General features: G+C 39.8%; 1 protein-coding gene across 3 annotated transcripts in view; it reads left to right on the top strand.

The window, feature by feature from the left end:
* The window catches only part of TMEM117 (transmembrane protein 117), a 498,717-nt gene that overhangs the window by 85,780 nt on the left and 389,901 nt on the right, over window positions 1-23,036 (top strand). For all 3 annotated transcript variants that reach the window (XM_046013709.1, XM_046013713.1, XM_046013710.1), the window contains exon 3: window positions 4,484-4,616. In XM_046013709.1, the coding sequence (XP_045869665.1) occupies window positions 4,484-4,616 (133 nt within the window). The remainder of the gene's footprint in view (window positions 1-4,483; window positions 4,617-23,036) is intronic.

A 23,036-nucleotide genomic window follows, 5' to 3' on the forward strand; every position in this document is an offset into this window, starting at 1 on the left:
AAAGGGTCAGGAGCCTCCGAATGCTTAGGTCTGGCTTGAGGGTCACTTGGGGGATCATGTTCTCTCGATGACCTCCTCCAACACTTGGCTGTGTCCTGCCCAGGTTGTTGTGTTCCTAATGGAAGTTGGTGATCACCCCACTGGTCTTATGCCCTTAGGGTTAGGGTTAGGGTTAGGGTTAGCTAGCGCTCAGTCTCTTTACCGGACTTGCAATGCCATGACCCTTGATGCTGGCTTTCACCAACATCCATTAAATTAAATCCAAATGAGGTTCTGCCACCTTGGAGGCCTAAATCTGGTATTCTCTCTGAATCTAGAAGTCCTCGCTCTAATGAACCCCTTTCTTTAACAAATTCCCAGGAGTAGGTCTATCCCTATCTCTTGTGTTAAAGCACAGACACTTCTATTTCTTTTCTTCTGGGATTGTTTATTTCCTTATTTTAGGCCTCCTCATGAGAACCACACCTGAGCAAAAGGTACCCAGAACATAGGACAAAAGTCTGGTTGTGAGGTAGAAAGGAAATATTCCTTTTTATTTTGCCAACGAGAACACATGGCAAAAATCCCCCAAGAAACCAAACAGTTTCCCCATAATTCTCCCTATTACACTTGCCTTTTTTTTTTTTTAATGTTCCATTACATATGTGTGGTCATTATATATTTTTTAATATGTTTTTAGATCATTAATATTGTTAGAATTTTATAACATGTTATTGGTCTTAAAGCCACTGTATTTCTAGGAAAGATTCTGAGATTTTCGGGCAATTCACTTGACTTTAACCAGCATTTGTAAGAGCCAATCCCTGTGTCTTCTGACACCTCTACAGGCTTGTGTACTATCTTACTGCTTCTGCCTGTTCTAAGATTCATTTTCCAATTACCTTGACCTTATCAAATGTGATCATCCCTACAATCCAAGACAAATTTTATTAACATAAATATATACTTATATTCACAAACATATCTATGATTAAAATAAAAGTCACTTATGACCTTGTCAGGAATGTATGCACCTTCTCAGCAATGCCCTTTTTCTCTTGTTGACCTATAAGGACTGTCTTCCCTTAGTTATTTACTGAAATTCCTCTAAGGGAAAGTGTGATAGAAATTCTGAATTCTTTGGGGCACCTGGGTGGCTCAGTGGGTTAAGCTTAGGTCATGATCTCAGGGTCCTGGGATCGAGGTCCACATCGGGCTCTCTGCTCATCAGGGAGCCTGCTTCCCCCTCTCCCTCTGCCTGCCTCTCTGCCTACTTGTGATTTCTCTCTCTGTTAAATAAATAAATAAAATTCTGAATTTTAAAGATTTTATTTATTTAGTAGTTCTGAATTCTGTGATCTATGGAAAAGGTGGCATATAATTTATTACCCAAACCAGAATACTTAAGAAAGGAAGGGGACATTATTAATAATTACATCAGGACAACAGTCATAAGCCACTGTTGTCCCAGGCAGACCAAATGTACGGTCATACTACAGGGCAGAGACAGCCCATTTTCATGTGACATCTTTAGGTAACGCCGAGGTTCCTGATTTGATTAGCTTGCAAGAGAAGTCACTTATGCCAGCGGACAGCTGATGGCAATCTGTGTATACGTGTTTCAGGCAATAGGATGGACACTCAGTGAGTTAACCTTGAAGTAAGTTATGGACAATTTTCATAACGTGATTTGACTGAACACTGGAGCCACACCAGTTCTGTCCTTCATATATGGCAGCACTTTCATTATACATTGCAAGTGAATTTCAGGCCATGTTAACCTGCCATTTGGTTCTAATGACTCTAATGACTGAAATTAGTGCCAGACAATGAGCTTAGCAATGACAGCATAAATGGTACTGTCACATTTCCCTTTTTACTAACTTTGTGTTATTTCAGCCAGTGCACAGTTAATCTACTATGTTTTATTTGCAAAGCACTCCTCAATCGCCAGCATTATGATTTGACTTTTAAAGTACATCCATTAGTAATTTTTTTGACATATGCATATGTTAAGAAGGAAATTCACATTCAAATTTCCAAGGAACTCTAATTGCTGATCTTTGCTGTTCTTCAGTCTAAACTGCTGAATTAAATAAATCTTAGTTTGAAGCTGAAAGGACGTGCAGCTAAGGGAACCTTGGACAAAGACAGCCCCCGAGTCTAAAACAAGATCCTTTTCATTAATCACCCAAACAATGATGGACTTCAAACACCTTCCTGCCTTGCTCTCAGCTGTAACTCTAGAGTACCTAGAACTGTGGCTCACATGCCATCAGAACACATCCAATATTTTGCTCAACAATGAATAATACTCTTTACAGTATGAGATTTCTGGCATGAGTTTTTTTTACTCTCAGGCATCCTGTTCTTAATATCTGTTTATCACATTCTTGACAATGTACAGTGTGGAGACTTGCAGATCTCTGGTTTTCCATAACTGTTAATTCAGTTAATCAGCAAGTTCTGTAAAGTTGTAATTTGCTCGGCTAGTATGGTTTGCTTCAACAGGAGAGCTTTCCACATTCTTCTTCGAGTTAAAATTAACACTCCCCCTGACTTTCAGATTTGTCCTTTGCTTCTGTTGCACAGGCCAAGAAACCAGATGATGTAACCAAATCTCCTTTTTTTTCACTCTATTTAAAATTTTGGCTAGGGTAATGTTTCTGGTTTCCAAATGAAACCTCAAGTGCTTTTTTTTTTTTTTTTTAAGATTTTATTTATTTATTTGACAGACAGAAATCACAAGTAGGCAGAGAGGCAGGCAGAGAGAGAGGGCGAAGCAGTCTTCCTGCTGAGCAGATAGCCAGATGTGGGGCTCGATCCCAGGACCCTGGGATCATGACCTGAGCTGAAGGCAGAGGCTTTAATCCACTGAGCCACCCAGGTGCCCCCTAAAGTGCTATTTTTTTTTAAATTTATTTTCAGCGTAGGGGTGCCTGGGTGGCTCAGTAGGTTAAAACCTCTGCCTTCGGCTCAGGTCATGATCTCAGGGTCCTGGGATCGAGCCCTGCATCTGGCTCTCTGCTCATCAGGGAGCCTGCTTCCTCCTCTCTCTCTCTCTCCCTGCCTTTCTGCCCACTGTGATCTCTCTATCCGTCAAATAAATAAATAAAATCTTTAAAAAAAATTTTATTTTCAGCACAACAGAATTCATTGTTTATGCACCACACCCAGTGCTCCATGCAATACGTGCCCTCCGTATTACCTACCACCTGGTTCCCCCAACCTCCTACCCCCGCCCCTTCAAAACCCTCAGATTGTTTTTCAGAGTCCATAGAATAAAAGTGAGGTACAAGAAAAACTTAGTAATTAAATCTTAAAAGATTTCTCTCTATCCTCAGTAACCCTCATGAGAGGGTCTATCCCTAGAGAGACAATTTCCAGATGGAAATATGTATGTCTTTTTCATAAATTTGACATATCATGAATAAAAAGGGAATATTTTCTCTAGTGAGAAATTCTATTATAGGATTTCAGGCCTACTTTATTTTAACTGTAGTTTATATGTGTGTATCATCTCCCTTATCATTACTTAGATAACTTTCTCAGGAATGGAAATAAGCCTACTAGACAAAGTTGATCTTAGGAGAAGCCAGGGTGACCTACATTCATTTGTTTCTTACTCCCACCATTTGTCATCTTTCTCACCTTTCAGGATAGTAATGCTCTCATTTCTGTTCTCTACTGTAAATCAAGAAATGTTTCTGCATTAATTCTAATATTAGTAATGTTTATTTTAGTATTCCTCTATACACATTTTCCCTCCTTGAAATAATTGCATTTTAACGTTCTTTCTTATCTTAGCATTTATCTATGTAAATGGAATTGTAGGCATCAGGGTGAAAATAACCTTTTGCTGGGAGCCGCACCAAGCTCTGTAATGTGTACATGCTGCCCTTCCCCAGCCCTTCAACCCACACACTTGTGCACAGACCTGTATGCAGGTGTGGGTGTTTTAGCTGAGGGTGAGGCTGTGTTGTCTGGATCTTATGACAGACACTGTATTTTTCCTTTTAAGTTTTCATGTACCTTCAACAATTGGGTCTGCCTTGATTTTGTTTTCTGGTCCCTACTAGGAGTGGGCTTATGGCAACAAAAGGGAATTATGTGGAACTTATGCAATGTCTTTACCATTTGCGGAAGTAGTTTCAGGATATCAGAAACCAAAGACACATTAGTGAAACAGGAAGCAGCAGGGGGCCGTGCCCTAATTCCTCTTGGTCTCAGGGCAGCATCATGAATGATCGCTGGACTATCCTAGACTCTCATGTTAGTATTATTTGCTCCAGGATGATATGGAGGCTGTCTTGGACTTCATTCATGATCATCTATTGACAAAAGACCAGAAAGGACATTAATAGAGTGGTTTGACCCACAAGGTAATTCTGTGACAAAGAGCTCAGGATATAGCGAGGTAAGAGAGATTCCGTAAAAGAAAGCAAAGGTATATAAATTGTGAGTCATGATGGACACTGATTTCTAATAATATCTTATATTGCAGGTCAGTTGCTCCGGTTAAAAATGTTTCGAGAGGATCATGGGTCATGGATGACAATGTTCTTCAGCACAATTCTGTTTCTCTTCATATTTTCTCACATATACAACACGATTCTTCTAATGGATGGGAACATGGGGTAGGTTATCTTTCCCCTTTCTACTGTGGTGAGTGTTATGTTTGAAACTCATAAAAATTCAAAGAGAATTTTTTAGTTTGTAGTCGCCTAACTCTTCACAAATATTCTACCGTAAATAAAGAATGATCTGTGCATTTTCTTCCCTAAGACATTGAGTCTTTAAGGAGCTTATAGTGTTCTGTGTGATACTTATCTTGTGTTCCTTCTACTAGAGGACTTCTCTGTGGGGTTGTTTGAGACAGGTGATAATTTCAGTACAGTCCCAGAGAGTGTGAGAATCAGGAAATCTTGCTGACTTGTTTGTCTTACAGTTAGTAAAGCTGGCCTAAGATGAAGGTCTCTAGATTTACAATTCCATTGCTCTGCAATGCCTGGTTAAATAAAAGTGTTTGATACTGGTGGCATTTTTTTTTTTTTAACTCTTTTGACAGTTCCAACAAAGAGACCTATGTTATAAATGGGTCGTTTTAAAAGTGAGCCACCCTGTATTAAATCCAGGGTTGTGATCTATACTTATCAAATCACCATGGCATGAAGAGGTGCTAACAAGGAGATTGTGGATTTTTTCTTTTCTTTCTTTCTTTCTTTTTTTTTTTTTTTTTGGTAACTTTCTCCAATTCTTGGTTTGCTCTTGATAGGTTTTAAGAACAGACTACAAGGAGAATGGCGTAGCTTATAGCACTAAGAATGAGATTTCTGACAAGAATAAACCACTGTAGATATTGTTGTGTACTGATACAGTTTCAAAGGAATGTTTCCATCTATTCTCCCCAATAGATTGGAAAGCTAGGTAATACCGTTTTCTTCTAAATGTAGGCAAGGCAAGATTGTCGGTCAGTTCTGGAGTGCAATTGTTTCGATGTTGTGTATAGATTTTAGCCAGCACTGTTCACTGCTGAGAGGAATAGCTCAATTAACATTTTATTGTTTTTCTCCACCATTAAAGAAAATGAATAGTAAAGGGATAAAGTCAGGCACGTGATATTTAGATCAAATGTTCAGGCTTTAAGGAGTTGCTCACTGCTTTATTTGTGATTATTTCTTACTTTTCAAATAATGCCATTTACTGGGTCTCTTTTTAAATGGTGGAGTAACAGACCCTAACCCAGGCCAGTCAGGAGAAGCCTCAGCCTTAGCACAGTGCCTATAGTAATGGAATGGGTAATGGTCCTCTTGGAATTATCCAACACAACCGGAAGTCTGTCAGAGAGGCGTTGTGCACTCAGCACTGGGGCCAGAAGGGCAAGGGACCCATAAAAAACTTACATTTTTTAAGCACTTACTTAAAATATTACATCAAAATAGTATAGGAAATATTGCTTCTGCTTGGAAGTTGACTTCCTCTCTCATTCTTTTTTTATTCTTTTTCTTTGTTATTTTATGGAATTACTGAGGTCTTTGCTAACCGGAAGTATTTATTCTGAGAAAGAAGCAGATTTAAAATAATAAATTAAATGCACACTATAAAGCACTCAATAGCTAATAATAAAACCAGTCTTACAGAGGACTAACTAACATTTCTTAAGCACTCTACCAGTACTTGGTTAAACCTCATAGTGAGCCTGAGCAATAGGTGTTTTTATTACCTCCATTTTACAGATCAGGAAACTGAGGACCAGAGATGGTCTGTCACTTGTCTAGAGTGACATTATAATTCAGTCTCTACTTTAGACATTAAACAAGGAGTTGAGCGATTAAGTAGTGAATTCTGATAATACCTCCTGCTCTCAGGCTGGCATAGAGTTGATTGCTGATTGATTCCGATACTCAGTCACTCTAAGTCTATTAGTCTCTCTTTGTATTTTTAATCTTTCAAGCTGTGTTTGAAAATTGAAAGAAGTAGGAGGTATATGCTGGAAATCAGAGAATTTATGTGTATCTGTCTTAACTAAAATTGAAAGTGATTCTTTTTTATTTTCAGACTAAACACAGTATTCCATATTCTTACTAACTCTTGAATTCTTCACCAATATGCCTCAGCCTTGTTCAGAAGGATCTTTTCCTGAGAGGACATTTTAATGGGGTGACTTTTTAATTTTTTTTTTAATCCAAAGCAAGGGACAAGTGGTTTAGTTCTACTAATACAAAAATTAAATTATCATTTATAAAAGATATATTACCAGCTCTAATGACACGCGCCATTAGCTAGTGAGTACTTTAAGTAGAAATGTAAATTGGAGGAAAATCAGGTGTTAGGGAAAATGAATACAGCTGTGCTTTTGGGGTTCTCTAGGAAACACCCTGTTATCTGAAGCATTTCCTCTCCTTTGTATGGCAGGGAGTGAGTGATGGAGCCAGAGGCTGTGGATAGAATAGACATGTGGATATCATGATTGACTAGTGTCGTGACTGTGGATTGCTGCTGGTGGGGGGGAATCCTGCATTCTTTTTTTCTTTTTTTTGAAGATTTTATTTATTTATTTGACAGAGACACAGTGAGAGAGGGAACATGAACAGGGGGAGCGGGAGAGGGAGAAGAAGGCTTCAGGCTAAGCAGGGAGCCCAATGAGGGGCTTGATCCTAGGACCCTAGGATCATGACCTGAGCTGAAGGCAGATGCTTAACCAACTGAGCAACCCAGGCATCCCAGAATCCTGGGTTCTTTACAACGAATTTGATTGGCATCAATGATTCCAAGGTGTCCGGGTTTGTGGCTCTTTTAGGATTTCAAAGAGGATTCCCTAGAATTATTTGCTTTTTCCCCCCTTACCCCCCCAATTTTAGGATTGGTTGTAAATTTAGGATCAGCTAGAGTACTTTGATCCCTCCTCATAGAGAACAAAACCCCTAGATTCGTCTGACTGAACCTCAAGAGTTTTAGCCAGAACTGACTTGATAAGAGTCAACTTGGCTGCACCTGGTGTTCTCATTGGAGTGACAAACATGCAACCATTTTCTTCCATGGTGATGGGATTCTTGGTTAAAAATGATTCTGGGGCGCCTGGCTGACTCAGGGGGTTAAGCCTCTGCCTTCGGCTCAGGTCATGATCTCAGGGTCCTAGGATAAAGCCCCGCATCAAGCTCTCTGCTCAGTGGGGAGCCTGCTTCCCCCTCTCTCTCTGCCTGCCTCTCTGCCTACTTGTGATCTCTGCCTTGTCAAATAAATAAATAAAATCTTAAAAAAAAAAAAAAGATTCTAAATGACTCCCTCCACTCCCAGGTTTTTTGTTTCTATTTTTGTTTTTAAATTTCCTCCCTATTCAGCTAGGTATCTTAAGGCCACTCTATTCAGAAATCTGTTTAGCAGAAATAAAGAGAGGTATGCTTCAGAGTCTATGGTGTGGTCCTTACTGACCCAACACCGAACAAGACATATAGGGCTGGGATGAGATTTTACCGTTTGTGATACCATCTTTCTGAAGAACTTCTTGGTCATGGAACTTTCACAGCATTCATAGTATAAAGCCCTAATTTAGGAAAGGCTTTCCTGGCCTTCTCAAATATCTCAGTTCCCCAAAGAATAACACGTGTAATGTATAAAGAACGAAAAGGTAGGAAAGCAAAGCATATAGGCTCTGGTTATGTTCGTAAAACGATTCTGAAAAGAGCCACTTGATGGCAGCAGAGGGCATGTTTTCAGGCGGGTTGCCGCAGACCTGTGGCTGGCAGGTTTTCTCTGAAGAGAAACTCTTGCTCCTTTTGAATTTCTGAAACTTGGGTTGAAATGCATGCCTTCCTAATTGTTAATGGACTTTTTGAAGAATTCTACCAGCTGAGCTCTATAATAAGCACTTATGATGTGCTTGGCCTCTTTTTATGTTCTTAACAAGTTTGAATAAGAGTATATGTAAACACATATATGCACACATATATATCTGAATGCTTATAGACTTATTCTGGTATTACAAGGATAAATATTATATTTAGCATGGAGGAAATTAGACACTTGACGAACACAAAATTTCCTCGTGAACTGGAATAAGTTTCCAAAGAGTACATGCTATTTAGGACAGAATATGAAGAATCTGAGGTTTTCCAAGGTTAACAAAAAAGAAAGTTTTATTTTTCCTAATACACAGCTTTTTCCAGAGAAATGTTACAAATATTAATTAATACATCAATATGTGTTAGGTGTTGCAGAGACAGAAATTGAGAAATGAGACAAAGTGATTCAGGCAATTTTGAAAACAAGTATTAGTATTCATCTTAAGAACCTGGAAAAAAAATGAAGGTACAAATTAGGTGATGGGGTAATGAAAATGGAATGGATTGTCTCTCTTCTGTTTTGTTTCTGATCAGTTTTAGTAAGTAAGAACTTGAATGGAGCACACATTAAATTTCTGTGTGTGGTGGGTATGCTATAAGTGATTGGCTTAGGGGAGGTGGCAGGAAGGAATATTTAAAATAGACCCTTTCTAGGGATGCATGGATGGCACAGTCAGTTAAGCATTTGCCTTTGGCTCAGGTCGTGATCCCAGGGTCCTGGAAGCAAGTCCCACAATCGGGCTCCTTGCTCAGCAGGAGCCTTCTTCTCCCTCTGCCTGCTGATCCCCCTGCTTGTGCTCTTTCTCTCTGACAAATTAAAAAAAAAAAAACAAACTAAAAAATAAAATAAAATATAACACAACACGACACTTTCCATGGGGCACTTGGATGGCTCAGTCTCTTAAGCCGCTGCCTTCAGCTCAGGTCATGATCCCCAGGTCCTGGGATCAAACCCTCCCTTGGACTCCCTGCTCAGTGGGGAGTCTGCTTCTCTCTCTCTCCCTGTCCCTCTCCGCTTCCCCCTGCTGTGCTTTCTTCCTCTCTCTCTGAAATGAAAAAAATCTTAAAAAAATAAAATGGATACTTTCCTACAACCTAAAATGCCTGGTTTTTATGTACAGAGGGGCAGCAAAAGCAAGCAAAGATGAATGGGAAAAATAAACAAGCAAGAGACTGGCATAGACTTGTCCATAGGCTGGAAGAAATTGTTCAGGCTCTATTGCTTCCTCAGGTGTGTGTGCACAGCTGTCCTAGACCTTACCCCTGTACTCTTATGCTCATTTTGTAAAGGATGACTGTTACTCTGGGCCATCCGTGCGTCCACGTGTTGTATCAGAAAAGGCTCTGATTTATAGTTTCAGTTTCTGTTGCCAGAGGTAGAGGTTCCAGCCCATTATTTTTCCCAAAGCTGAGTTACACTTTGATGGAAAATTTCAGGGTGAAATTTCACTCCACGCAGTACTTTTTTCTTTCCTAAGTTCACTATTTTTAAAACCTGCACTAATGCTTTCAGATTCCTTACTCAAACTTTTTTTTTCCTCTCTCTCTTTTTAGTCAGTACTAATGTAGAAGTAGCAGCCCTGGTGCATTTTTTTTTCTTTTCTCTTAAAAGCCATGATTTTCACTTGCTACTGCTCTTCAAGTACAAACTTAGTTGACCTGCTACTGTTGTTTACACTGGTAGCTTCATGCTGAGGAAGGAATGTTTTGCGTGTGTGTTTCTTTGATTTTAAAGGTGCAAAATTTATTTCGGGAAATGGCAAGAAAGAATCCAAATAGTCTTTAGTCATGTTTAGCTATATAGTTTCTGTGTGGCATATTAAATTAAAGTAACAAAATTATTGATGTCCAGAATTATCCACTGTAGTGGATATAAACTGTAGTAAATGAAACAAGAACTGCATTATTTTTCCAAGAGATGAGCATGTAGGGATGGGTAAAGGAAGGAGGCCCTGGACAGGATTCAGAGGCTGGGGTGGGGAGAAAGCTTGGCTGTAAGTATTCAGGAAGCCAGCAAGTACTTGAGTGGATAGCTGAAAAGCTTGATTGGCTGCTAATACAAGGCTGAATGCAAATTCTGCTGGAGTGGTGCTTTAAATAATTTGTTGGCTTCATTCTTAATTAGGCTAAACATTGACTTGCTTGTACGATTAATTCACAATAATAGCACAATTAATTACTAAGGCTGGGAGTAAGGGAATGAGCTGGTTGCTGAGAATGGGCTAGTGAGAAGAAAAGTTGGAAATGAATGGCTGAGTTTGGTCAAGGGGGATTACCTGTGGGGTGCTGGAGGGAGGCAGGTTTGGTGAGAGAGAGGGAGGGAGACTAGGGTAAGGAGAGTAGGAGGGGGAGGGTCAGGGCAAAGGAAATGGACACTTATTCAGCCAGAAGTCATATAGCCGTAGGGCCTAGTTGCTGCTTTTATTTTTTTTTTATTTTTTAAAATTATTTTAATTCAATTAATTAACACATAATGTGTAATTAGTTTCAGAAGTACATGTCTGTGATTCATCAGTCTTATATAACACCCAGTGTTCATTACATCACATGCCCTCCTTAATGCCCATCACCCAGTTCCCCCATCCTCCTCCCCTCCTCCCCTCCAGCAACCTTCAGTTTGTTTCCTAAGAGTCTCTTATGGTTTGTTTCCATCTCTGGTTTCATCTTGTTTTAGTTTATTGCTTTTGATACTATTGGTTTTACATTACTTGGTTTTGATAATATAGAGGTCAAATAGCACAGTCCACTCAAGTTGTCACAAGTTTACTGTTAGTGTAGTCTGAATTGATGGTGTTTTAAAACATTAATGAAAAACACGATCAATGTTGCATCCTTGTTACTGTGTGGGAGTGCGTTATTATCTGTCCAGAATCAACATTGTTTTGACACACTTGAGAGGAGTGTGTTCCGTGATCATTGTTTTTAGTTATTTCAACTCCCTCATTAAATAGCTTATCAACTTGTTACGGTGGGGACAAAATTCCAATCGGGGAATCAGAATATCTGGATTTTAGCCCCATCTCAGCCACTTACTGGCAAAAATAACTTGGAAAAGTTAGACTGTTTTCTCGTTTTTAAGATGAGTTGTTATAGGGTTGTTCCTAGGTTTACTAGTATCGACCTCATCGTCATTGTTATTAATCTTGGGGAAATGCATGCTTCTAAAGTGGAGAAACAAGCTAACTTCAATCGTGTTTGCCATCCACTTTGTTTTATATGGAAGGTAATGTGACGTAGTAGCAATAGCACCGGCTTTCGTCCTGACACTCTTACTGTGTGACCCTAGGTGAACTTCACTTTCCGAGCCTCTTTCCCACTGATGTAAAATGGGGATATTAGTACTATCTTAGGGTTGTTGAGGCAATCAAAGAAGACAAAGAATGCATAGCAGTTGGCGAGCTGCCTACCATATTGTGAGCTCCCAGTGTTAGTTGCTTTTATAATAATAGAATATATGTTAGTTTCTCAAGGACTTGAGCTCTCAATAAATATTAATTATTGTAATAATAACAGTAAGTACTTTGGTTAATATAATAAAATGAAATAATTTATGTCAATGATGTTATTAGATTACTATCATACAACAAGGATAATGATTGTCATATTATATGCAAAATGCCCAAGTAAATGCCTAGCACCAGTAGGTCTTCAATAAATGTTAATTTCTTAAACCATAATACATAATACATAGTCTTAAATATACTTGAATCATGAAGTCAACTTAGTATATGGAATACACAGCACCCAGTTCAAATGTTATGAATGCATCTTTATGAATATACATAAACTGTTGCCTGTTTGTCATCAATGGAAAGCAAATACAGAGAGCTAATATATTTCATCAGGATTCAGAAGAGGAAATCAGACATAATATTAAGTTACCAAATGATTATTTGCTAAGTTTGATTTTTTTAAAAAAATATTTTATTTATTTATTTGACAGAGAGAGAGGTCACAGTAGGCAGAGAGGCAGGCAGAGAGAAAGGTAGAAACAGGCTCCCCACTGAGCAGAGAGCCTGATGCGGGGCTCGATCCCAGGACCCTAAGATCATGACCTGAGCCGAAGGCAGAGGCTTAAACCGCTGAGCCACCCAGGCGCCCCTAAGTTTGATTTTTTTGAGAAGAGGCAACATTCAGTGGAATTATGGGTAATATCATGAGACTTCATGACGTGGCGGTCATGCCTGTGGGCCTGGGTGTGAGTATCCATTATTTAGAGACTATATAATAATGAACTTCTTTAATTTCCATCTCAATTTCTTTCTCCTAGTGGTGAATGTGTAGGAAATAATTACTTTCCAGGCAAATATGATAGCCTGAGGCTTAAGGTCTATCACAAGTTATATAGTTTAATTTAATAAATTAATAAGAGAGACCAAGCGTGAGCTGAAAACGTGACATTTCTGTGACCAGTCATCCTCTTTGTAACCTATTAACCCCATTGTTATTCTTGAGGGACTGATGAAAACCATTGAACAGAACGACTCTGTGCATGAGGTCTTCCATCATCCCTGTCACGGCAAGGTGCCTGGTGTATGTATGTACGTCAGCTGCTCTGGCAGGAGTGTCCGGCACGTCCTTTAGTCTTGCCTCAGGGCGGGAGGATGATGCCTTCCTTGAGGGTAGATATAAGTGACTTGGTAGTGTTTTCGGCATGGAGAAAATCTCATTGGAACGGGTTAACTTTCCTTTTTTTTTTAACAGATTTACTTATTTATTTATTTATTTGAAAGAGTGTGAGAGCTAGGGGCGCCTGGGTGGCTCAGTGGGTTAAAGCCTCTGCCTTCGGCTCAGGTCGTGATCCCAGGGTCCTGGGATCGAGCCCCACATCGGGCTCTCCGCTCGACGGGGAGCCTGCTTCTCCCTCTCCCTCTGCCTGCCTCTCTGCCTACTTGTGATCTCTGTCTGTCAAATAAATAAATAGAGTCTTTAAAAAAAAAAAAAAAGAGTGTGAGAGCTAGAGAGATCACAGCGGGACAACGGGAGAGGGAGAAGCAGGCTCCCTGCTGAGCCAGTAGCCCCACACCGGGCTCCATCCTGGCCCTTGAGGATCATGACCTAAGCTGAAGGCATACACTTAACCAACTGAGCCACCCTGGCGCCCCGGAACTGGTTCTCTATTTCAATTTCCTTTAGGCTGCTGCCAGTGTACACTCTATTTTTATTTTTTTCCCTAGAGCAGCAATGCACATAAAATACTTGAAAATGTTAGTTATAAAAGACGTAGAAGAACATAATATTTAAGTAACCTATTAAATGAACACCCTTACCTAATTGAAAAAAACTACTTTATGTCCTTTACAATAAAAGATTGATAAAATATACAAAAAATATGAAGACAGAAAAGGGTATTGGGTTTTGACTTATATTTTATAGACTACATAGTTTAATTCTTTCTCCCTAAAATGCATATTTTAAAAGATTTAGTGGGATGGTTCTCAGGTTTTTTATGCAAAGTGTAAGATGTTCAGCATCCTGTGCAATAGCAGAAAATATTTATCACATATAAAATACTTATATTCTCTTAGGAAAAAAGTTAATAGACTTCTTTGTTTCAAGGTCATCCATATACTACCTAAATATGTACTTTATTTTTAATTTATTATAAAATATTATTGGCAAGGATAAAATACACCAGTGATATATGTAATGAATAATGTTATTATTCAATATATTGTTATACATATATATAATGTCTGCTGTTAGATACTTAAGTATATTTCTTAATTAAGCCATTTTACTTTTTTTTCTAAAGATTTTGTTTATTTATTTGACAGAGAGAGAGAGAGATATTACAAGTAGGCAGAGAGGCAGGCAGAGAGAAAGGGGGAAGCAAGCTTCCTGCTGAGCAGAGAGCCCGATGTGGGCCTCGATCCCAGGACCCTGAGACCATGACCTGAGCTGAAGGCAGAGGCCCAACCCACTGAGCCACCCAGGCGCCCAGCCATTTTACTTTTATTAGAGAATTTGATGTGCAAACTTCGAGCTAAGCATCTAAAATAATTCACTGATGAGAAAATTATAAATAGCTACACAGAGATAAGTTGTAACAGTATGCATATATTGAACCTTACAGTGACATCTTAATTGAATATGTGGATATATGTAAAACTGATAAGCAATCAGGATTTCATAGGTCTTAAGTGAGCAACAGATATGATGTCTCTGTTGGGATGTTAAGTTAATACAAGGCTCAGCAAAAAGTAGAGAGCTAAGCTACAGAAAGTCAGCTTCTTAGACAATTTAACTATCTAGAGAGGGTGGCCTTGATTATCACTTCACTGCATCATTGAGGGAGGCTTCGTTTCAGGTCAGTTTATGAAAATTCAATGACCTAAATAAATTAGTAAAGAAGCTTGACTTGTGCACCCATTTGGGGGAATTGCTTCTAGAGAATTTACTTATTACCTAGACCCATCAGGCTTTGGGAGGGTTTTTAATTAAAATTCACAATAGCCCTTTCTCCTTTTCTTTCTTAGGAACAAGGTCTCAGAGCCAGAACCATTGACACTGCTGATCTGTTTGAGATTGACTTTCTTTCTTTTTTTTTTTTTTTAAGATTTTATTTATTTATTTGACAGATACCACAAGTAGGCAGAGAGGCAGACAGAGAGAGAGGGAGAAGCAGGCTCCCCGCTGAGCATAGAGCCCGATGTGGGGCTCGATCCCAGGACCCTGAGATCATGACCTGAGCCGAAGGCAGAGGCTTAACCCACTGAGCCACCCAGGTGCCCCTGAGATTGACTTTCTTGATTTAAAAAAAAAAAAAAAAATTTTTTTTTCCAAGTACCTACTTTGGGCACTGATTAGCAGTTATAGTTTAAAAACTCATCTCCTTGAGCTCAAACAAGCTACTCAAACAAGTAACCAGAGCTGGTTCAGGAAGCCGGTCACAGGCAGACGTTTGTCATAGCCAGACAATCATGATGATGGGTTACGAAGATGAGGGCAGAATCTAGGGCAAAGAGATCCCAGACAAGGTTGACAACCTGGCGTTGCCTGTCATGGTTAGAGACTAAACTCATAGATTACTTAAGAATCAGCAAAAAGATAGAGCTAAAGTCAGGAGTTTTGGAGAATATAATGAACACGGCGGATCTTCTTCCCAGCCTTCTAAATCTTGTGTACAAGGCAAGGGAGTTTATGGACTCCATGTTAAAAGCTACTAGAGTTGGTACCTCAAAATTAGAACATGAAACAGGAGGCTTCAATGATAAGATCTTAAAACTAAGATACACTAGTCAGGATAGGTAAGCGTATGTCTTAGTAACAAACAAATCCAAAAATTTCAATGGCTTAGATAATAAAAGTTATTTTCCAGTCACACTACATTTCGTTGTGAGTCAGCTAGAAGGCTTTACTTCATCCTCCTCATTCTGAGACCATAACTGAAATAGTGGCTACATTATAATATTGCTAGCTGCTCCCTGGGTCTCAGGAGAGTAATTCAGCATTCTGCCTGGAAGTGATCAACTTCTGCTCACAACTTTGATGAGAACGAATTATTTGGCCACAACCAAGCACGAAGGAGCTGGGAACTACAGTCATTGCAGGTACCTAGAATAACACTACTAACTACCACATGTGACCACTCCCACCTCAACTAGGAAGTGTGTTTCTTCCTACGAATGGGATATATAAGATGATATGTACAAAATCACTGTAACTGATTTGACTGAAAAGGAATGCATGAATTTCACATGAAAATCTAAGTCTCATTCAGTTATATACAATGATGACATCAGATGGCCTATCAGGTCATTAAATGTGCAATAATGGATCAGAGGAGGAATCTGTTTGATAGCAGGAAGGAATGGTTTCAAGGTATCATTGGATTGATTGGTAGCTAGCAGGCACTGGTTCAGTTCTTGTGTACCTCTAGTATACATTCTGATTTGGTGAATACATCCATTCTGATTGGTGCTTCTCATGCCATGTCTGTTCTCAACACTGTTCTCAGGAATGTCAACCCTGATTATTAGAAATAAATGAGTTAGTGAGTTTAGGAGAAAAGATACAGGTCAGTGGAGCCTTATGAAGATATGGGTAAATTTATAATAAGTCAGAGGAATTATGAAATGTTTTACCTTCTCCTGTCTACAAATTAAGATCAGTCAAGAGCATATTTGGAACTTGATCAATTAGAGTAGAGGATCCAACTGAGGCTGAACTTATGCACTCCTCCTAGTTGCCCTGGCAACAGGCCCCCTTTCCATGTTAGTAATATTATAGGGTGAGTGAAGAAATAATTGGAGGTAGAGAAATGTGTTCAAGTCAACTAGTACTTCTGGGAGAGTTAGGGAGGAGTTTGCTGAAGGCAAAGGATGAGGTCATGAGAGGGGAAGAATTTGAATTAAAAAAGAAAAAAAATAATTAAATTGAGCCTCATCCTGAAAGCTTCTGGGCATAGCACCTCACATAGCAATGTTTCTTCCCTGACTTTGGTTGAAGGCAGAGGAGATAGTAAATCACATGGTTGCATATCTGTGTTACCTCTTCCATTGTAGCCCAGGAAAAGCACTGCACTGGGAAACTGTGACCCATATAATTGGCTTGGATTGGAGCCATCTGCCATGTGGATTGCTCTGCTTGCTCTTACAGCTAACCAAGAAGTTCTCATTTGCCCTGAAGGGTCAAAAGGCAGTCAAAACAGTCTTGCCCATATTTTTCCTGGGAGTTTAGCTTATTTGTTTTTAATGTTGTCCTTAGGTGTATTTTATCCTTGCCAAATACATCTTTCAAATTCTGCTCAACAGTCCGAGCCTTTTCTGCTTTTATTAAATATATGTCAAATTTGCACCGCTGCTTGGAGAATGGAGAGATTGGGAAGGGTTAGCTGTGGGCCCTTCCTCATTCAGTGCTGCTTTGTCCTCCTCTGAACCCTTTCCACTAGCAAAAGAAGAGGATACAAGTTGCTCTCTTGATTCCACTCCCTGTAGCTTCCAAAACAAATCCCCCCCAAGCCAGAGTAGAAATAAAGAAAACCACAAAGTAGTACCTAAAAGTAGGATGATTTTGTAATTCATTATCGAAACCAGGACCCTTTTGAAAATGAAAAGGAGTGCTATTAATGATAGGAGACAAGGCATACACTGTTATGTCCTGTGCTATTTGAAACATATGGTTGCCCCACCTGAAATAAGTAGGAGAGAGTAGAGAGACTGTGAGGGAAAGAGGATCATCTGGGCATCTGGAGGAAAGACTTGGCCTTGATGCACACAGGTGATTCCTGGACAGTTGTAACTAACTTGTAGCCAAGTGCAGTGTCTAATAGAACCATGAGATTGTTTTAAGATAAAGGATCTCTTTGTCCTTTTTTCAGGAATAACTTATATCAGGTTAGATTGTAGTAAGAATGAGTTCCTAGGCAAAAACCAAAGTTTTCCATACTCAGGAAAGGGCTTTATGATAGACTAAAGAGCTGTTAAGGACCGACTGACCAAAGAAATTCCATTTTCTGCTATTGTTTAAGATAATTAAAGTAAGTTCCATTTGCTTAAGGCCAACCTACCAAGCTCCATTGTTTTCAGCTCAGATCCGAATTGGAGTAAAGAGGAATCCCTGTCATAGGAGAAAATGACTACAACTGTGTGTAGTGGGCAACCTCTGAGATGGTCCCGGTGTTCCCTGCATCTGGGTTTCAGGCTCTTGTGCTCCTTTCTCCTTTAGTGTAGGTTGAACCAAGTAGTTAACTTTTAATGAATAAAATATAGTAAAGTGATGGGCTATTATTTCTTTTCTTCCTTTCTTTTCTTTTCCTTTTTTTTTTTTTTTTGAGAGAGAGCACATGTGAGAGAGAGAGAGAGAGTGCACGAGCGAGCGCATGTGTAAGTGGGGGGGAAGGGTCAGAGGGAGAGGAAGAGAATCCTCAGTAGACTCCATGCCCAGTGCTGAGCCCAATGCTCAGATTTATCTGAGATCATGACCTGAACTGAGATCAAGAGTCAGATGTTCAACTGACTGAGCCACCCAGGTGCCTCAGTGGAAGTGGATTATTCTTTCTTTCTTTCTTTCTTTCCCTTAAGATTTTTATTTATTTATTTGACAGAGAGATAGAGATCACAAGTAGTCAGAGAGGCAGGCAGAGGGAGAGGGAGAAGCAGGCTCCCTTGCTGGTCAGGAGCCCAATATGTGGCTCAGTCCCAGGACCCTGGGATCATGACTCAAGCTGAAGGCAACTGCCTAACTGACTGAGCTACCCAGGAGCCCCTTTTATTACTGAGATTAAGCTTTTGTCTTGTTTCCCTTTTCTTCTGTCTCTGTCTCTCTCTTTCTGTGCATCTCTCTCTCTCTCTCTCTCTCTCTCTCAGAGTCCTTACTCTGAGGGAAGCAAATTTACCACACTGAGAGTAGTCCTATGGAGAGATCCATGTGGCAAGAAACTGTCTCCAGACAATAGCCTACAAGGGCTTGAGGACTGCCAGCAGTCATGTGAATGAGTTTGCAAGCAAGTCCTCCCCAAATCAAGCCTCAAGAAGACTGTAGCCTCTCCCCATATGGTGATCGTAGCCTGTGACCTGACCTCTGAGCCAGGGTACACCATTCAGATACCTGACCCACAGAAACTGTGAGATAATAAATGTTTGCTGTTATAAACTGCTACATTTTGGGATAATTTATTCCTTAGCCATAAATAATTAATGCACTGTATTTAATAATGGGTTCTATGTGATGAAAAGCTCAAAAAGAAAAATCCACACACAGAGACACACCCAGAATGGCCACAAAACAAATTCCTTTTGTATGCTGTGTAGGAGTTTTTCTTTTGCTCTTCTCCATTCTCTGCATGAATTTTATTTTCTGCTTCATTTTTTTTTTTTTTTTTAAATCTTCCATGTTGATGGTGAGGAAACTTTAAAGCTGTCCTAGAAAATACTAGCAAGTAATTAGCAGAGAGCCCAGGCTTAGAGACCGTATATTGTATTATATAATGGATATTTGAAGGAAGCATTCCTGGCCTTCCTTATGTAAACAGGAAATTTTCCTGTGGGTTTTCATAAAGAACACCCTCTAAAATTTAGAGAACAACATCCTTAAAGACATTCCTAACAAATCCTAACAGTGTATGCAACATGAATTTTAATGAGCTGTTCCAAGTCTGACAATGTTGTTTTTATTTCTAGTCTTAATGACTAATCTAAAAGTAGGTAGGGCACCCAAGTAAAACTTAGTAATTTTTAAGGAGAATGTCTTGTATATATGCCCTTTTTAACAACAGCAAGTATCACACCAAAGGCATTTGTCAAATTTCTTCTGCAGATCGTTTATTGTCTTTTAAGGATGGTTTAAATTTCTGCCTTGTGACCAGAGAAAACATAGTTGGTCGGTAATGTCTTAATTTTTTTTTAGGTATAGAATTCTATGTATTTTTTTCCTTAAATCAATATTTTTTAGTATTTGTTACAGGAAAGGTAACTATTTAGCTTGATGAACCTGCTAAAGGAAGATTATGTTCAGACAACTTCTCATACTCTTTTGACTATAGGGGTAGCTAAAATGCTGTTTGATTTTTCAGTTTCCTTCTTTAGCACGGTACAGATCCTAGAGTCATCAGATTATAGGTGCCATACACCACTTTAATTTAGGAATAATGGTGTAATGCTCTTTTAGTTAGGCATGAGAAAGTACTTGTATTTAAAACTATTTCCAGGCTTGGCAGTTTTTACTGCCGCCTGCACATGGGCAAATAATTCTTACTAAAATCACTTAACACTTCCTCATGAGCCGTGTATGATACACTGATTTATGTGTATATCCTTTTGGTAGGAAATGAGCTGGAATTTTATTTCAGGAAGTAAGAGTTATATAGAAAGCAGAAATGTAAAAAGATAGGAAAAAATCCTCTCCGCTTGTAATGTCACAACATCTCTAATCAAAGAAAGCACAACAGAGCCATAGGAATATCCTTTTACTTTGCAGAATGAAGCAAAAATTCCCTTTAATGTTTCAAAAGAGGGTAGAAGCAAAATATTCTTTGTGATAGATGTCTGTTAGTGTGCAGTGCAGATTTATTATTCTCTCTTTAAAAATTAATTTCAGACCACACCCCCGTCCTCATATCAAATCCTTGGAGGTGTCTGGCCCTCACCTTGTATTTCTTCCATTCTGTCATCTAGCAACATGGCGATTCTCTCTCTCTCTCTCTCTCTCTCACTAAGAAGCTTTAGCACCTGTTTCCGTCTTACTCTTTGCCCTGAGTCTTGACATGAGTCCATGTGGGTCCCAAATCCGCTTGGTCACCTCTGATCTCCCTGTCAGATGACAAATGGGTACCTGTCTTTGTGTGACTTGACCTCTCCCTCCAGCACTTGGTACTTGGCACCATTCCTGCTCCTCCGTTCTTGGGTTCTAGTTCCATACACGCCTCACCTCTCTTTATTCTCTTGTCCCACGTCCTGCTCTTCGGTGTTCTTCCGGCTCTCGTCACTTAGGTTTCTAATCAAATTTTCTATGCAGCCTCCTTGTATGAGACCCACCTTCTTGGCTTAAATGACTATTTTTACATGGGCAGTTCTAAAATGTGTCTATTTATCCTCAATTTTTCTTCTGTGTTTCATGTCATACTAACACTGTAAATATCTATCTGAGTGTTCAACAATATTCAAGCAACATAAATCTGCGGTTGAACTCATTTCACTCCACACATCCCAGCCCCGCTAGCCTCCTCTGTTCCGTACCAGTGAACGGCGCCGTTACCAACCAGCAGCGAAGGCCAGACACTTTGATATTGTTCATTCTTTCCTCCCTTCCCTTATCTCATACACACAGCAGATCACAGTCTCTTTGATTCTACCTGCAAAGGATTCTCAAATCCATCTACTTAGGCCCATGCTTATAGCTCCTCTCCTGTTGTTTCTTCCTTGGATTTCTGTCGCAGCTGCCCCATCTCCTTCATTCTCCACACTGTGGCGATTCCTCTGAAGTACAGATAGCCCTGCTTACCAGTCGGCGGTGGATTGTTAATGTCTGCGTAATAAAGCCCAAGTTCTTCCCCTGGTTTATAAGGCTCTACATAATGTGGCCCCACTTACCTTATTATTCTGCTCTTTTGTTCCCTTTGCCAAAAAACTACGCTCCATCCAAAGTGAACTCCTTTCACTTCTATGAATAGAACCTTTGCTTTCTCACCCCTGGGTCTTCAAATAAATCCCTCTACCTGACTCCCACCCCCTCTTCCCATTGCTTATCCCCTGGCTAACTCATATCTCTTCTGGTCTCTGCTTAGCTGCCACTTCCTCTGGGGAAACTTCCCTCATAGTTCAAGGTCAGGAAAAATGCTCTTTGTATATATTCCTGTAATATCATGCATCGTCCACATTGTTACATCACCCTGTTGCATTGTAATGGCCTTTTTACATATATATATACACACATATATGTATATATATATATATATATTTTTTTTTTTTTTAAGATTTCATTTATTTATTTGAGAGTGAGCGAGCATGAGAGAGCGCAAGTAATGGAGAGGGAGAAGCAGGCTGTGGGTGGAGCAGGGAGCCTAATGTGGGCCTGGATTCCAGGACCCTGGGATCATGACCAGAGCCAGAGTCAGATCTTAACGGACTGAACCACCCAGGTGAATCTAAGGGTGACATTTTAAGTGATACTGCAGGGAACCGACTGAATTAACATAATCTTAATTACCTAAATTGCAACCAGAGATGAATAACTACATACAGGAAAATCTGGCGATATTTCAGTAGTGCAGTACCACGGCAGGACGTTACCCCTCAAAAAGGAACGCTACTGCCCACACATTAGTTAGCTGTGTATTTTGAATGACTTTTCTGGGAGTGATGTATCTATAGAGTGCCATGTTTACTGCCCATGTTTTATTAATTTGCTCTTTAGCTTGGGTCAGCCTTTCAAAACTTTTCAGCTCGCGCATCATGCTTGTCAGCACTTCTCTGCTACGGGGAGTTTACAGAGAGGATGAAAATATAAAGCGACTTTACAGCCGGAAGTTGTTAACTCCGAGTGAGAGTGGTGGATGCGTGCTCTTTTGACAAAATGGAGGTATTTTTTTATTTCCCACCAGTGCCTTAACATCTGCGGTCTGAAGGTGTCAGGTACCAACTTGGCTGGGCAGAATAAGTTTTCCGTTTTGGTTCCTGTGTTGCTTTAGCTCCCTTGATGGGTGAGCATTGTTGACCTACCCAAGGTTCAAGCCCTAAATGCATCAGATAGCCACTGCTGGCTCTCCTCACTCCAGCGCTGCAGAGGAAGCTCTAACTGGCTGGAAGGTGATACAACCCTTTCAGTCATGATGCGCTTTTGTTGTTGTTAATTTACTTTTCTCCACAGACATGCCACTTAGCACATTAAAAAGTGGTAACTACTTCGGAGTGTATTTACGACTCCAGTGAAATGAGACTGGCTGCCCTTTGCAGTGGCGTGGAGGTTAGAAGTGTCCTGAGCTTCCTGCCGAAGGGCTTGGCATTTGGAGATGCTCAGGCGACCCTGGGTCCTTGGTTTGAGATTAGTTTCCAAGATGGTATCGTTCATACTGAGATACGTCTTTGGGTGCCTATATTTTTTTAAAGGAACCCACAGGTGAACTTCTTTCCCTATTCCTAAATCAAGTTTATGACTCATTTTTAGACATCCAATTTTAGTAACTTTCTTCTATTTTATGTAGTGAAGTTTGCTTGAGTAATGAGACATCTGAGAGGCTACCATGACTGTTTTACATATTTTTTTGGGTCAGTTTAA

Source organism: Meles meles, chromosome 7, assembly GCF_922984935.1.
Source record: "Meles meles chromosome 7, mMelMel3.1 paternal haplotype, whole genome shotgun sequence".
Taxonomy (NCBI): Eukaryota; Metazoa; Chordata; class Mammalia; order Carnivora; family Mustelidae; genus Meles; species Meles meles.